The 13,118-nt window shown below is 43.9% G+C and overlaps 1 protein-coding gene across 2 annotated transcripts in view; it reads right to left on the bottom strand.

The window, feature by feature from the left end:
• SLC19A2 (solute carrier family 19 (thiamine transporter), member 2) overlaps positions 1-11,993 on the bottom strand; it is a 29,025-nt gene extending 17,032 nt beyond the window's left edge. For both annotated transcript variants that reach the window (XM_015411061.1, XM_015411062.1), the window contains exons 1-2: positions 11,697-11,993; positions 6,825-7,433 (exon numbers count right to left, since the gene is read on the bottom strand). In XM_015411061.1, the coding sequence (XP_015266547.1) occupies positions 6,825-7,433; positions 11,697-11,897 (810 nt within the window). In that variant the 5' untranslated portion in view covers positions 11,898-11,993. The remainder of the gene's footprint in view (positions 1-6,824; positions 7,434-11,696) is intronic.
• Positions 11,994-13,118: the final 1,125 nt, after the last annotated feature.

Raw genomic sequence — 13,118 nt, 5'->3', positions numbered from 1 at the left:
TTCAAGGCAAGAGACATTTAGAGGCAGTTTGCCATTGCCTGCCTCTGCGTAACAAACCTAGACTTCCTTGGTAGTCTTGCATTCAAATACTAACCATGGCTGACCCTGCTTCGCTTCTGAGATCTGCTTACATCAGGCTAGCCTGGGGTATCCAGGTCAGGACACAGCAACATACCACGTCCCTTTAGCTAGCAAAGGAGGCCCTACAAAAATAGGAGACAATATTTGTCCACTTGGGAGTAAGACAATGCCAATTCATAAAAAGAACTTCCCTCAATTCATAACTTGATACGTAGTGCTATTACACTCATTATATGAACCCTGATTGGTTAGAGTCACTATTCCATGGAAGGGATCTTTTAAAAAATGGTGCCAACACAGCAATAGATTGGAAATGAAATAGGCAAACAAGGAGAGGGTGTAGTTCAGTGACCATTTTGCGGTACTCAGATTGATACAGGTAAGTGTTCACTGCAGTACTCATGCTAACATCCTTCTTAATAGCTAACCAAGGAGAGGATGTAAGTAAGCTAACCAAGGAGAGGATGTAAGTAACTAAGGTAAGTTATCCATTTCCTGAAGATTTTGAAACCCTCATCCAAAAGGTATGAAAATGAATATGCACCTAGTAAACAACTGATTAAAAACAAGAGGCTGTGGCAGCACCTATCAGCTGTAATCACTGTCTCAAAGCCATTAGCCCAAATTATTATCAAAGCAGGCCCAGCAACAACTGTTTTTATCCTAGAGCACATATAATTACTCTAGAATATGTTTCTCAAGATAGGGCCAAATGCCACTAATATGTTTATAATCCATTCAGAAAATGCTGCTAGTTAATCCCCTCTACAAAGAAACAATAGTTTCAAAAATTCACTTATTAAAATCTGCCTGTAAGACCTACATTTATATATTAATAGCAAAGTCAAGCAGATTTGAGGACACCTAAATCCAGTGATTGCAGGTGTGAACAGTAAACTGCTGTTTGCTACTGTTCAACAGCAGCCACCCTAGAAAGTCAGCAGGTATAGCAGTTCAAGCTTCAACGGAGGGTCTGGGATACCCAGGTTTGAATCCCTGCCTTGCTGCTGAAGCTCACTTGGTGATTTTAGACCAGTCACATACTTTTATTTATTTATTTTTAGAATTTTTTATTGCTTTTCACTATAAGTACAAATTTAGAGTAGTAAGGTACAGTAATTATCTATCTTACGCTTTGGGTATTTCCCTATATAATCAAGTTTACAATAAACCATTTAATTACTAAGTAATACGTATTCAAGTAGAAAGAACAAAAAAAATCTTAATTTTAGTATCGCATATGAGCAATATTATAAATTCTTTAAGATCTGACATAGAGAAATCTTAGATCTTCATTTAGATGTATTCTTGTCTTTACGCTTCTTCTTCTTTTGCCAGGGGATTTTAACCTTATAAGATCTGGGTGCAGCAGCTCCCAAATCAGAATCAAAGTCAGAGTAAAAAATTTCACCCAGGGACACCGAAGCAGATGAAGAGCTGTCAGTGGCTGATGCCTGATGACCACTATTTTCTTCTGTCACCTTCTTTTCCTCTGCTTCTTTTCTTTCTTTTTTTTGTCAGAGTTTGGTGCTGCTTCAGGAATGGTTCTGCTTTAGAGAGAGTGTAAATCTTTTCCTTCTTCTCTTTGTAGTTCAATATAAGGCCTTCTGGTAAAATCCATTGGTATTGGACATTGTTTTTTTGAAGGAATGCTGTAATGTTTCTGTATTGCTTCCTCTTCTTACGTATTTTATATGGTACATCTTTCAGTACTTTTATCTCTTCCTCTTGGATTTTTAATGTTGTGGCAGTAGATGCTTTAAGTATTGAGTCTCTTGTTGATCTTTTTGCAAATTTAACAAATATTTCCCCTGGAAGATTATTTTTCTTCACAAACTCAGAATAAGTTCTATAAATCATGTCTATGTCTGCTTGCAATATTTCAGGGTTGCTTTTAATCAAGGGGGCCAATGCGTCGCTTAAGATTTCTCTTAAATTTTCATCTTTTTTCTCCGGTACCCCTTGAAATCTTAAAACATATAAGGATCTTTTGACTTGCAATTGTAATAGTTGTTGTTTTCAGAAGCTCTTTCTCTCTCAGCAATGTCCATTCTTTGATCTATCTCTTTAGTCTTCGTTTCAACCTGTATTAGCTTTTTGACCGTCTTCTTCGATTTATCTTTGGTCTCCTTCAACTCCTTCTGCAAATCATCAAACTTTTCATTGAGATTCATCAGCTGATCCAGCAGGGGGCACAAGGCTTCAGAAATCGTACCAGCTAAATCGGTGGTAGTTTCCAGTCTTGTGACCGGTGATGCTGTACTGGTGCTTCCTGTGGTGCCTCTGCATCTGGACACCCCCCCCATTGCGACATTGTTTACATTAAGGTAAAAGTTCTTAAAAGTTCTCAGATTTTTCTCTGTACTGAATAGTGAGCCCCACTGCGATCCGCTTTAATTGGGTGGGTTTCTAACCGTTTGTTGTTGGCTTTCCGTTTCACTGCTTTTTGTGCTATAGGGTAGGGTTCTTGCTTCCGAGAGTCCCCCCCCCCATTTCTCTATGGGGCTTTGCCGTCTCACTATCAGGTCCTCCACCCTCTTTAATTTTGTCTTTCTTTTGAAACTCATTCACTCACTGTTGTTGTTTTTTCGCTGGATATCATCCTATAAGGAGTCCTTTGCTTAATTCCTTGCTGCTGTGGTCCGGTAATGTCTCTGGGTGCCATTGCTGGCTTCGGGGCAGTGGGACCTTAAGGAGCAAAAAAGATTCCTTCAGCCGCGGCTTCGGGAGCAGCTCCTCCAGTGCTTCAGGCTAGAAGCTCCCTTCAAGAGCTTCATGGGGGGGGGGGTTGAAAATTCCCGACCCCCCCCCTGCCGCCTCGATCCGAATTGCACCCATCGGAGCTCAATGGCGTGCGTTTGTTCGCGAGTCACCAAAAAACGGAACCCCAGTCACATACTTTTAGACAACCTGTCTTCTTGTGAGGATAAAAAGGAGAAGAGAAAAATATAAGCTGCTTTGGTCCCTGCTGAAGATGGGAGGCAGATAAAAGGTAGGTTGGTGAATGGCTGAGGAGAGAATGAGGCAGGGGAGACAATATGGGGGTTGCCAAGGGGAAGGAAAGAGGAAATAGTTGGGGGAGGGGGGATAGAGGGAAAAGTGAGGTACTCAAGTATTTGAGGTTGTGTACCATGCAAATGGGCCTGGCCCAGTGGCCAGCACAAAAAAGTGGACCACAGTTTTCCTACATAGAAGCTGTGGCTGGGGTGAGAGGGAAACCTTAAAACAGAAGGGCATATAAAGGTAGGTTGGCTGTTGGGTGGGAAGGAGATTGGGTTTGCAACTCCAAGTTAGGAAATACCTAGAGATTTGAAAGGGTGGAGCCTGGGGAGGATGGGGTTTGAGGAGGTGAGGGACCTCAGAACCGTGTAATGCCATAAACTCCACCCTCCAAAGCAGTCATTTCCTCCATGGGAACTAGTGTTGCCAATCTTCAGGTGAAGGCAGGGTATCACCCAGAATTACAACTTATCTCCAAATGACAGAAATCAGTTCCCCTGGAGAAACTGGCTGCTTTGGAGGGTAGACGTTATGGCATTATACCCTGCTGAGGCTGCTTCCCTCACCAAATTTCACCTCCCAAGGCTCCACCCCTAAATCTCCAGGAACTTCCCAGCCTGGAGCTGGCAACCCTAAGGAGAGAAGAAAGCAGGGGAAAGGGAGGGTTACAGGGGCTTTCAGGAAAGGGACAGAGAGAAAGGCTATGGTGGCTTTCAGGAATGGGAAAGAGGAAATAGTGGGGAAGGGGGAAATGAGATGCTTCCCACAACTTCTTTAGGGCTTCTACTTGTCTCATCTACCTTCCCTGAGACCTGTCATACCTTGTTGCCTGAACAGCTAGAGTACTGGGTCATATTTTTATTTCAAAAAAAGAAGGTAAAATCAGGTCACAGTATAAAATATTGCACTTAAACAGTACATTGCAAGCTTTGGCAGAAAGCAGTTTCAAATCAGCCCTGATAGTTATCACACAGGTGTGCAATATAGTGAAAGCCAGTTTCCTCAAGAAGAGACAAACACAGCTTTTACATTTATTGTCTAGAAACTAGACATTTATTGTCTAGTTTACATTTATTGTCTAGAAACTAGAAAGGCCCTTTCACCTTTGCTCTCCTACTAGTGGCAGCAGTATTAAAATTTGCAAAGGAAGGAAGCATCCTCCTTTCTCTGTCCGGTCTTTCACACTCCATTCAAAATTTGCATTGGGCAGGAAGGAAGATTTCTGACATCACAACCAAGGCAAGCCTCACTGAGACAGGGCTACAGTCTTCTCTCTTCTTCTTCTTCAGTCAAAAGGCATCAGTACTAGGGGTGTGCAAAAAAAATCCATTTTTTCCCATTCGGGTCTGCTGGACCTGAAAAATATCAGTATTCCAAATATTCCCGAACACCGATATTGGTATTGTATTGGGATTTGGGTAAATATTTGGGATTATACCCTATGGGTATAATATTTGGGATTATACCCTATGGGGACAGCCCCATAGGGTAAGGAGAATTGATCCGGGGGTATTTCGTGCTCTTGGGGGGGCTGTTCTTTGAGGTAAAGGCACCAAATTTGCAGCCTAGCTGCTGGTACCTCTCCTAACCCCCCCCCCCAAGTTTCAAGAAGATTGGACCAGGGTGTCCAATTCTATGGTCCCCAAAGAAGGTGCCCCCATCCTCCACTGAAATCAACAGAGGGGAAAAAGGGATTTAAAGAGACCCCAGTCTCTTTAAATGCCTTCTAGCTGCACCCAAAAAATAGTCAAATAATATTGGCTTTTACTCGGGCACAGCTATTTTGGTAGCCAAATCAGATTCTCCAATCTGTATTTGGCTAAATAAATACCCAAAAAATACCAATTTATTCTGCTTGGTATAAACTGAGCACACACCGCTAATCAGTACTACCTCCAGGCAGCATAAGTGCCTCTTAAGATTCCAGAGACATTACCAAATGCTACTGGACATCTGTTATATTATACTTCTAAGCAGTCCAGCCTTAGGTGCGTTCCACAAGGGACAGGATTTTGCAGTTTCCGTGTTGCAGGTGCACATAAAGGGCAGCAGCAATGGGGCTTCCACTAGCAATTTTGAGGAAGTCTTTTCCATTATGAGGAAGTTCTAATACCACTTCAGTCCTAAACGCATCTCCTGTGCTTTGACTGAATGCTTAAAACAATGCAGCAAGCCTTTGGGAAAGAAAGCACGAATGGGAGACTAGCTTTTGATTTCTTAGTTAAGACACAAGAAAATACAACATTTCTATTGAGTGCAGAAATTATGCAGACACCAGTAGCAAAATGGATAGGAAACCACTCCTATATGCTCTCTTCACATCATCCCTGTTATTCCATGGAGCCCTAAGCTGGAATGAATAGTCTGGGAAAGAGGCTGGAAAAGGCAGACAAGGAGACTGGCTTGGTTTCTCCTATCACACCAAGTTGGAGTCACCAAGCTGACTCCACACAAAAGCAGCAGAGACTCCTTCAGCTCCCTCCAGTACCACCAGCTAAGTAGGCATACACATACAGAAAGAAAAAAGAACACCAGGGCTTGTGCAAGTGGGGAATTTTGGACCATAACAAATTACAGATCTATATACACAATTCCTTCTTCACCCCCAGACACCACCACCCTGTATATCAATATTGTGGACCTTTCACAGATACTTTGCTAAGCTGTACTTAGTGGACATCTACTTGATGGCATATTTGTGCTTTCAGTTCAGTTGTGTCCTGTAACACAGCATGCAGGTAAGGGCATCCTTTCACCAGTAAGCACAGCATTTCTCCCCCACAAACAGAAATTAAAATATCCCTCAGCAGTGTTAGGGAATGAGCAGGCTGACAGATGCAGCACTGACAAAATAGTCAACACAGAAGAACCAACACCCACAGATCTGGTGTTGCAAATATCAGTGAAAGCACCAGAGGGCAAATGGAGAAACAAGATGACACAAGAAAAGCAGACAGACAAGTGGAGGAAGGGCAGCAACATCTGCTTAAGCAACACCAGCCTAGACGGCTGTAACGCCAATTCAGATTCCCACAGAAGGACTGAAGAACAAGATGCTTTGGTCTACACACAATGGTTCACTGGAAAAGGACTTCTGTGCAGACGGGCAAACATTAATTCTTTGGAATATTAAACAGCTTTCAGCTGTAGCCTAACCCAAAAAAAAAACCCCACCTTAAAACAAAAGGGAACCTCTTAGCCAAAGAGGAGACTTTCAATTACTGATGCTACTTACCCCAAAAAGTTTCTTCTGTGCTGAAATAACTCATTGCAGGGTTCCTGACAACTTGCAAACTCTTTGAGGAACATCCACAAGCAAAAGGATCTGCCTTTTATTTGTGACCCAGCCATACCTTCTACACCACACACACTCTCTGTATCTTTGCTCTCTCTCTCTGCTTAGGAGCATATCATTTTTCGCCTCACTACCAACTGCAACGGATCTCCTTTGCAACACCTCTCATTTGCCAATAACAATTGTTTCTCTTAACAAGTTGGAGGGGTTCACAATAATCAGCTTGCTTGTCTCCTAAAAGGCATTTGCTCCAGCTGGCAACAGGAGCCCACCAACACAAGCATACTACTGAAGCAATCAGATACCTGAAAGGTTAAAAATCAACCAGTTGGCCTGGGGCATAAGCAGAAAGGCACAGCAGGCGGTGTCAATTAATTAGGCCAAGGGTTCTCTGTTCAATGGCAAGTGTTGTAGCTACCATTTACCCCCAAACAGCAGCACTCCTTACCTGCTGCTCTGCAGGATGCTCTTCTACATTTAGGGGAACCTTCGATTCAACATCTTCCCACCCAGGAACCCTCTTTAAGGCAGGATCATCCCGGACGACTGCTCCGTTTTTACACTCTACAACCTTCGTTTCCTTACTGACCTGGGTGCTTGACAGATGGTGAAAGAAAAGGCTTTTGTGCGGCATGGGCAGAAACCAAGCCATGGCAAAGGCAACAGATACGGAGGTGAGAGACACCACATTCAAACTGAACAGAGACCAGCCAGCGACAGACACGAGGACTTGTCCCGAGACAGAGCCCACTGTATAACCTACAAGGGCGGCACTTCGACAGTAGCTGGTGACCTTCTGGTACAAGGCCAGGTCCACAATGCTATAGATGTAGGAGTAATAGGCAATCTCTGTTGCGGTCACCACTCCGTAGAAGAATTCCAGGAACTGAATAGCCAGCAGTCCTTTGGCATAGAGCAGCATAAACCATGTCACTATAAGGCTGAGTCCTTGCAGGAGAATGACAGGCTTGTATCTGAGATAGTCTGTTGCCAGGAAGACAGGGAATAGCAGCACCAAATAAGAGTAAGTCCATACCGGATAAATCTCATTGAAGACCTGAAAGAGAAAAATAAGTCATGATTGTTCTCATCCAAAATTAATCTTTTTAAACTGAAAGCTCTCTCTTTCTCTCTCTCACACACACCCTTTCTTTTAAACAAATATTTGGCTAACACCACCTGTAAATGTTGTACTGTGAGAATAAATAAGGGTCCGTTGGTCTTTATAAGCACCACACTAGATATCACAGAGGCCATAGGGCCAACCCATGACCACTGACACCATTTTAGAGGAGAACTTAGCCACTTAAAAACTACTGTGTGGGCTCGATCCCAATAGGCCCACAGCTCAGTGGTAACTGGATATCTTGTTCCCCTCCCACATGCCTTTTAAAATGCCTAAACAGCTCTAGGGGGGCTGTTTCAGCATATTTAAATGCACAGAGAGGGTGAAACAAGATTGCCTAGCAGCAATTTTTAAATGGCTAAATTCTCCTCTAAAATGGCATTGGCGGCCACAGGCTGGTCTTGCTGCTACTATCAGGTCCAACTTGGCCCTAAGAATCATTTCATGCACAAGTGAATAGTGGAGAAGTGGAAAGATTTTAGCTGGTCATCCCTGGTTTTAATGGTGTGAGACTAGAGTGGATGAGAAGAAAAAGGCAGCGACGTTCAGATGTGGAACGAGTAGAAGACATGAATTATCACTCACCTTGGGGGGGGGGGTAATTAAGACTAGAAAGAAAGCACACATCCTAAAACAGAAAAAATTAAAACTACGGAATCATTCACAGGTGATTAGAACAAAACATTCACCACAGGAGATTGTTTTAATTTTTATCCCTCCTTGACCTTTGCATAATCAAGAGAATATGCAGAGAGAACCAATGAACAACGGAGAGAAAAAATGGTAGGACTGAGTTGTCAAAATCTTATCACAAGATCTTGCTCCTATCTGTCGCAGCCATCATTTTCTAGGGCTGTATTTCATTAATGCAGTGAACTGTTTAATATCAGAACTGGATGTGTGTCTATTTCATTATCAAACCCAATGAACTACAACTATCCATTTAGAGCATTTCTAGAACCAGGATTAACGTGAACATTATTTCCAAGTTCTACTTCATGATCTCTAGGTAAGTTTCTCTAGAAATAGCTATTTTACACCTTGCATCATCCTCCCCAAAATGTCATTCCTGGATTCTTGCCAGTACTACATAGAATTTCTTCAGCCCAATTCAAAACACTTGGAATCAAAGACATGCAGAATGTTGTGCCAGAATTACTCTGAAAGTACCCCAAACAGACTACTAAACTGATCTCTGAATTTCCTAAAGCTTAAAAAAAATTCAGAAAAAGAAAGCTTTTCAGCCTCAACCCCTCACATACAAAAAGAGTGTTCATTTAACAATATAATGCAAGCTAAAATATGAAATAATGTAGTATCTGCATAAATTGCCAGTTTCATAATTTTAGATGTTATCAACACAGCATTCAGACCTGGTCCTAAAGTATTGTGTTTTAAGCATTGTGTCACACCTTAAAATTTTGTGTTCTGTTGCAGCCATGAAGGGATGACTATATTGTCTAGTGCTGTTGAATAGAAGCAGATGGAAGGCCCAATTTCAATTTCCCAACCAACTGATGCGAAGTGACAGTACCATTTTCTCTTGCCCCCCCAAATAGAAGTTACATTTGAATTCAACATCATCACTGCTTCAATATGGCACACAGCACCTCCCATACTTGTATGCACACCTTCTAACATGCAGGCTGATCCTATCTTTATTTACATGGGGAAAAGATCCCACATATTTCACTGGGACTCTGAAGCATGTATGCACTGGCCAGCAAACATACAAGTAATGGAAGGAAGGGGGCAGATAACCTGGCACAAAGATAACATGGTTCCTTGCTCTTAGCAGGGGTGTCAAACTCTTTTGTTATGAGGGCCGGATCTGACATAAGTGAGACCTTGTTGGGCTAGGTCATGTGTCTCATAAAAGGTAATGACAGGTAGCAGAGATATAAACTGTATAAGGGACACCGAAAAACACAATTAAAGATTTTTTAAAAACTTTAAATAATACATTTCCAGTGAGTTCGACACCCCTGATAAGGTTCCACTGGCCACATTCAAGAACTCAAAGTTCCTGACAGTGCCACACAGGCTTATTTTGACACTACACATTACTCTTAGAGTCCCTCACCACAGACCCCAAAGCATTCCCATGATGCAAGCACATGCCCAAGGAAATGTTGTGTAAAATACTGCTCTTTGAATCAGGTTGTGACTAGCAATATCCTATTGCAAAATCCTGACACAGGCACACTGAGAATTTTTTTTTTACATTTGGAACTGAGGAACTAAATGAATGTTTCCAAAACTATTTTGGAACTCCATGAAACTGTTGCAGTGGGTTTGGACTACAACAGTCCCGGGCTCAAATCCCAACATGTCACTGTCTCACAAAGAAATAAATTATACTGACCAGCATTGCTGTAAAGAAGCACTCTGAACTCTCTGAAGTGTATTAATACCCTAATAACAGACACTACAAAGCATATCACGTTTATGTAATTAAGCTTAATTTATTATGTAAATAATAAAAAGGTGAATCATCCCACTTTTCCTTCAAATAAATAAGTACATAAATTTATACCCAGGTTTTCTCCCTAATGGCAACCCAAAGCAACTTACAACATTGTTTTTCCCTCCTCTATTTTACCCTCACAACAACAATCCTGTGAGGTACGTTAGGCCAAGGGATTGGGGGATTGGCCCAAAATCACTAGAGAGCTTCCACGGCAGAATAGGGATTTGAACTGGGGACTCCCAGATCATAGCCCAATGTTCTTACCACTACACCAAACTGGAGCTCAGGGAAATATACAGGGAATCTACCTCCATTTTATCCTCCCAGCCAAATAGCTTCACCCAAGAGAGATTCAAAGCTATGCAGGAGTTTGAATCCAGATTTTCTCTAAGATTTTCCATTGTTTAACATTACATTCATTAGAATTATTACAACAATTACACTATGTTGATTCTTTAAAAGGATAAAATATCAGTGTTTGACAAGTTCCAACTCAGGATATCTTATCAATCAAAAGCTTCCTGGACAAGTGTCTATTAAATTTTCTTTGGGAATCTTTCTAGGCAACACAAGCCAGAACCTTCTGAGGCAGCTCATATCCTTATTCTATTACTCAGATCAGACAGTACAGATCCCAAAATACAATGCAATAACATGCTACCAATCAAGTTGTCAACTTAAAAGAGGCTCATGTGCTTTTTAGTAGCTTTTTGTGGTAATTCACAGAGTAAGGATAAATCTCAGGCCTCAATCAAGAAGTAGTGGGATCCGAGCCTTCCCAGAAGCTGTGCCCTCAAACTTGGATGACTGAATTCCCCCGTGTGCGAGTACAGCTCAAAAAGTAGTCAAGAGAATCAAAGTCACAGTGCTGAGCAACACATACCATTTTCTCAAGATAAATGACTTCTCCCAAGCTGCTTATTACACCCACTCAAGAAAGAAATACTGGCACTCTTATTATACGGCAATGCCAGGTCTTCTTGGCCATCGGCAGGGGATTAGGGGAGCAGGGTTGCCAGATACGGGTTGGGATCCTCCAGTAGAACTGGCCTAGGGAGGACATGGACCTCAGGGGCCCCTAGAGTCCACCCTCCAAAGCCACCATTTGACCTCTGTAGTCTGGAGATGAGTTGTAATCCAGGGGATCCGCAGGTTCCACCTGGAGACTGGAACCCCTATAAAGCCTGTCTTTTTCCTCAGCCAGGTTTAAGCAGCTGAAAGGAAGTGGGAGAGAAGTAAAGGCATGGCTGGGGGTGAGTTAAGCCAGCGCTACTCCAGTACAGCAGTCAACCCATGGCTGCTTCTTCACTTTTAAATTACATACTGCGTGTGGCTCGGTCCGTTAAGGAACACCTCTTATGCTCCATTTTAATACTGCATTTTAGAGACTGTCCTGAAACACCGTTTGCTCACTACCACCACCATCCAACATACACTTCTAAAACACTGCTTTTTAAAATTAAATTGTCCGATGAGGATTTTCAGGGAATTCCCGAGTTTACTCACTATTTTGTCACACTTTCGGGAGTCCTATCAATATGACACTTCCATCCTCCCCCTCCCCAAAGCAGCTACCTTTATCCCATTCGCTTTTTCGAAACTGCCTGCTTTCAAGGCTTCAGTCCTTCCACTGAGCACCGAACCCATTTTAAAGCGGGTCAAAACGCCGGGAGTCTTCGGGTGAAAGGGCGCGGGGGGCGGGGGGGGGGGGGGGGCAGCCGTACCTGAGTCTCGGTGAGATTCTTGTCCGGGCCCAACAGGTAAGGGGTCAGAAAGGGCTCCGAAGGACGCAAGTTGGCGAAGAAGCCGTAGAGGCACAGCACGGCGGTAGGTAGCGCCCAGCAACAACCGTGAGGAGCCAGCCCTAGGCGTCGAGGCAGCAACACCCGGGACCGGAGCCCGCCTGGAACGTCCTGCGCTTCCATCCGATGAGCCCCGGGACGGGGCGCCTCTCTGCCTCGGCTGCTCTCCGCGGAGCCGACTCACGACGAGACGCTCCTCCTGGCTAGAGGCGCAACCCAGTGCGGCAACCCACGCTCCCAAAGGCACCTCTACACTCCTGGCCGATTGAGAGAGCGCTAATCCACCTTCCCGCCCCATTGGCTAGCCGAGGAGCCACCCAGCACGAGGAGCCACTCTCTCGCACACTCAGACCAACCCACATCTCTAGTTTCCGGTCTGCTGAGAAAGGGAATGCAAAAAATTCCGTGCGCCCCCTGCCTTCCGGCGTTATTTAGCAAATACGCATTACGGCGCGGGAAGGCTGAAAGGAATGGGGCGCAGCAAGGCGGAAATCCATGCAGCGGTTCCCCTTTGGATTGCATGGGGTGAGGAGACAAAACAGATTGTCCCGAAAGAGGGGTTGTCCCTCTTTCATTGGACGGCTTTTTGGCTTCCTTGTTCGTAATTTTAGATGTAAACATGAGAGGATCGTGTAGTTTAGTCAAGGGCGTAGACTTTCCAAGTTGGGGGGGGGGGGGCTGGGGCAGGGGCATTGCTAAGGCATTAAAAGAACTGGGACCCAATGACATCATAGGGAGGAGCTAGTAACATCACAGGCCATGGTCACTATCTATGGAGGTGGACCCATGTGGGATTTAGGGATGGGCTCCCCAGAAATTTAGGGAGGCCTGGGAACTGCCCTAGCAATGTCCCTGGGCTGGGCTAACCCCAGGAACAGTTGCCTTCTTAGCACACTGCTTAGAAAGCCCCACACACACCCCACACTGAAATAAGAACATAATATCATCCCATACCACATTGCAATAAAGTCCCTACAACTGTATACAGAAATACTGAGCTTCCCTACTATTTGCCACAACTAGCCCACCACACAACCAGGATCAAGACTCCTAAGTGGACCAATAGACAGGCATACACTCGTTTGAGAAACTGAGTATTACATTACAACACCTCTGGAACATTACAGATCAGTAGAGGCAGCACTGCACAGTGGTCAGGGTTGCAGATTGATGTGGGAAGACCCAGGTTTGTATTCTCACTCTGCTGGCTGAGTGACCCCGGGCCAAATCACCCCTTCTCTACCTAACCTACCCCACAGGGTTGTTGTGAGGATGAAATGGAGACTCATGGGCAGGGTCCCCAGCTTCCCTGGCAGGAACACTATGTGAGAAATCTCTCACAAT

Source organism: Gekko japonicus, unplaced genomic scaffold (genome assembly GCF_001447785.1).
Source record: "Gekko japonicus isolate JY-2015 unplaced genomic scaffold, Gekko_japonicus_V1.1 scaffold580, whole genome shotgun sequence".
NCBI lineage: Eukaryota > Metazoa > Chordata > Lepidosauria > Squamata > Gekkonidae > Gekko > Gekko japonicus.
Note: the sequence above shows the minus strand (reverse complement) of the source record. Positions and strands in the feature narration are given on the sequence as shown.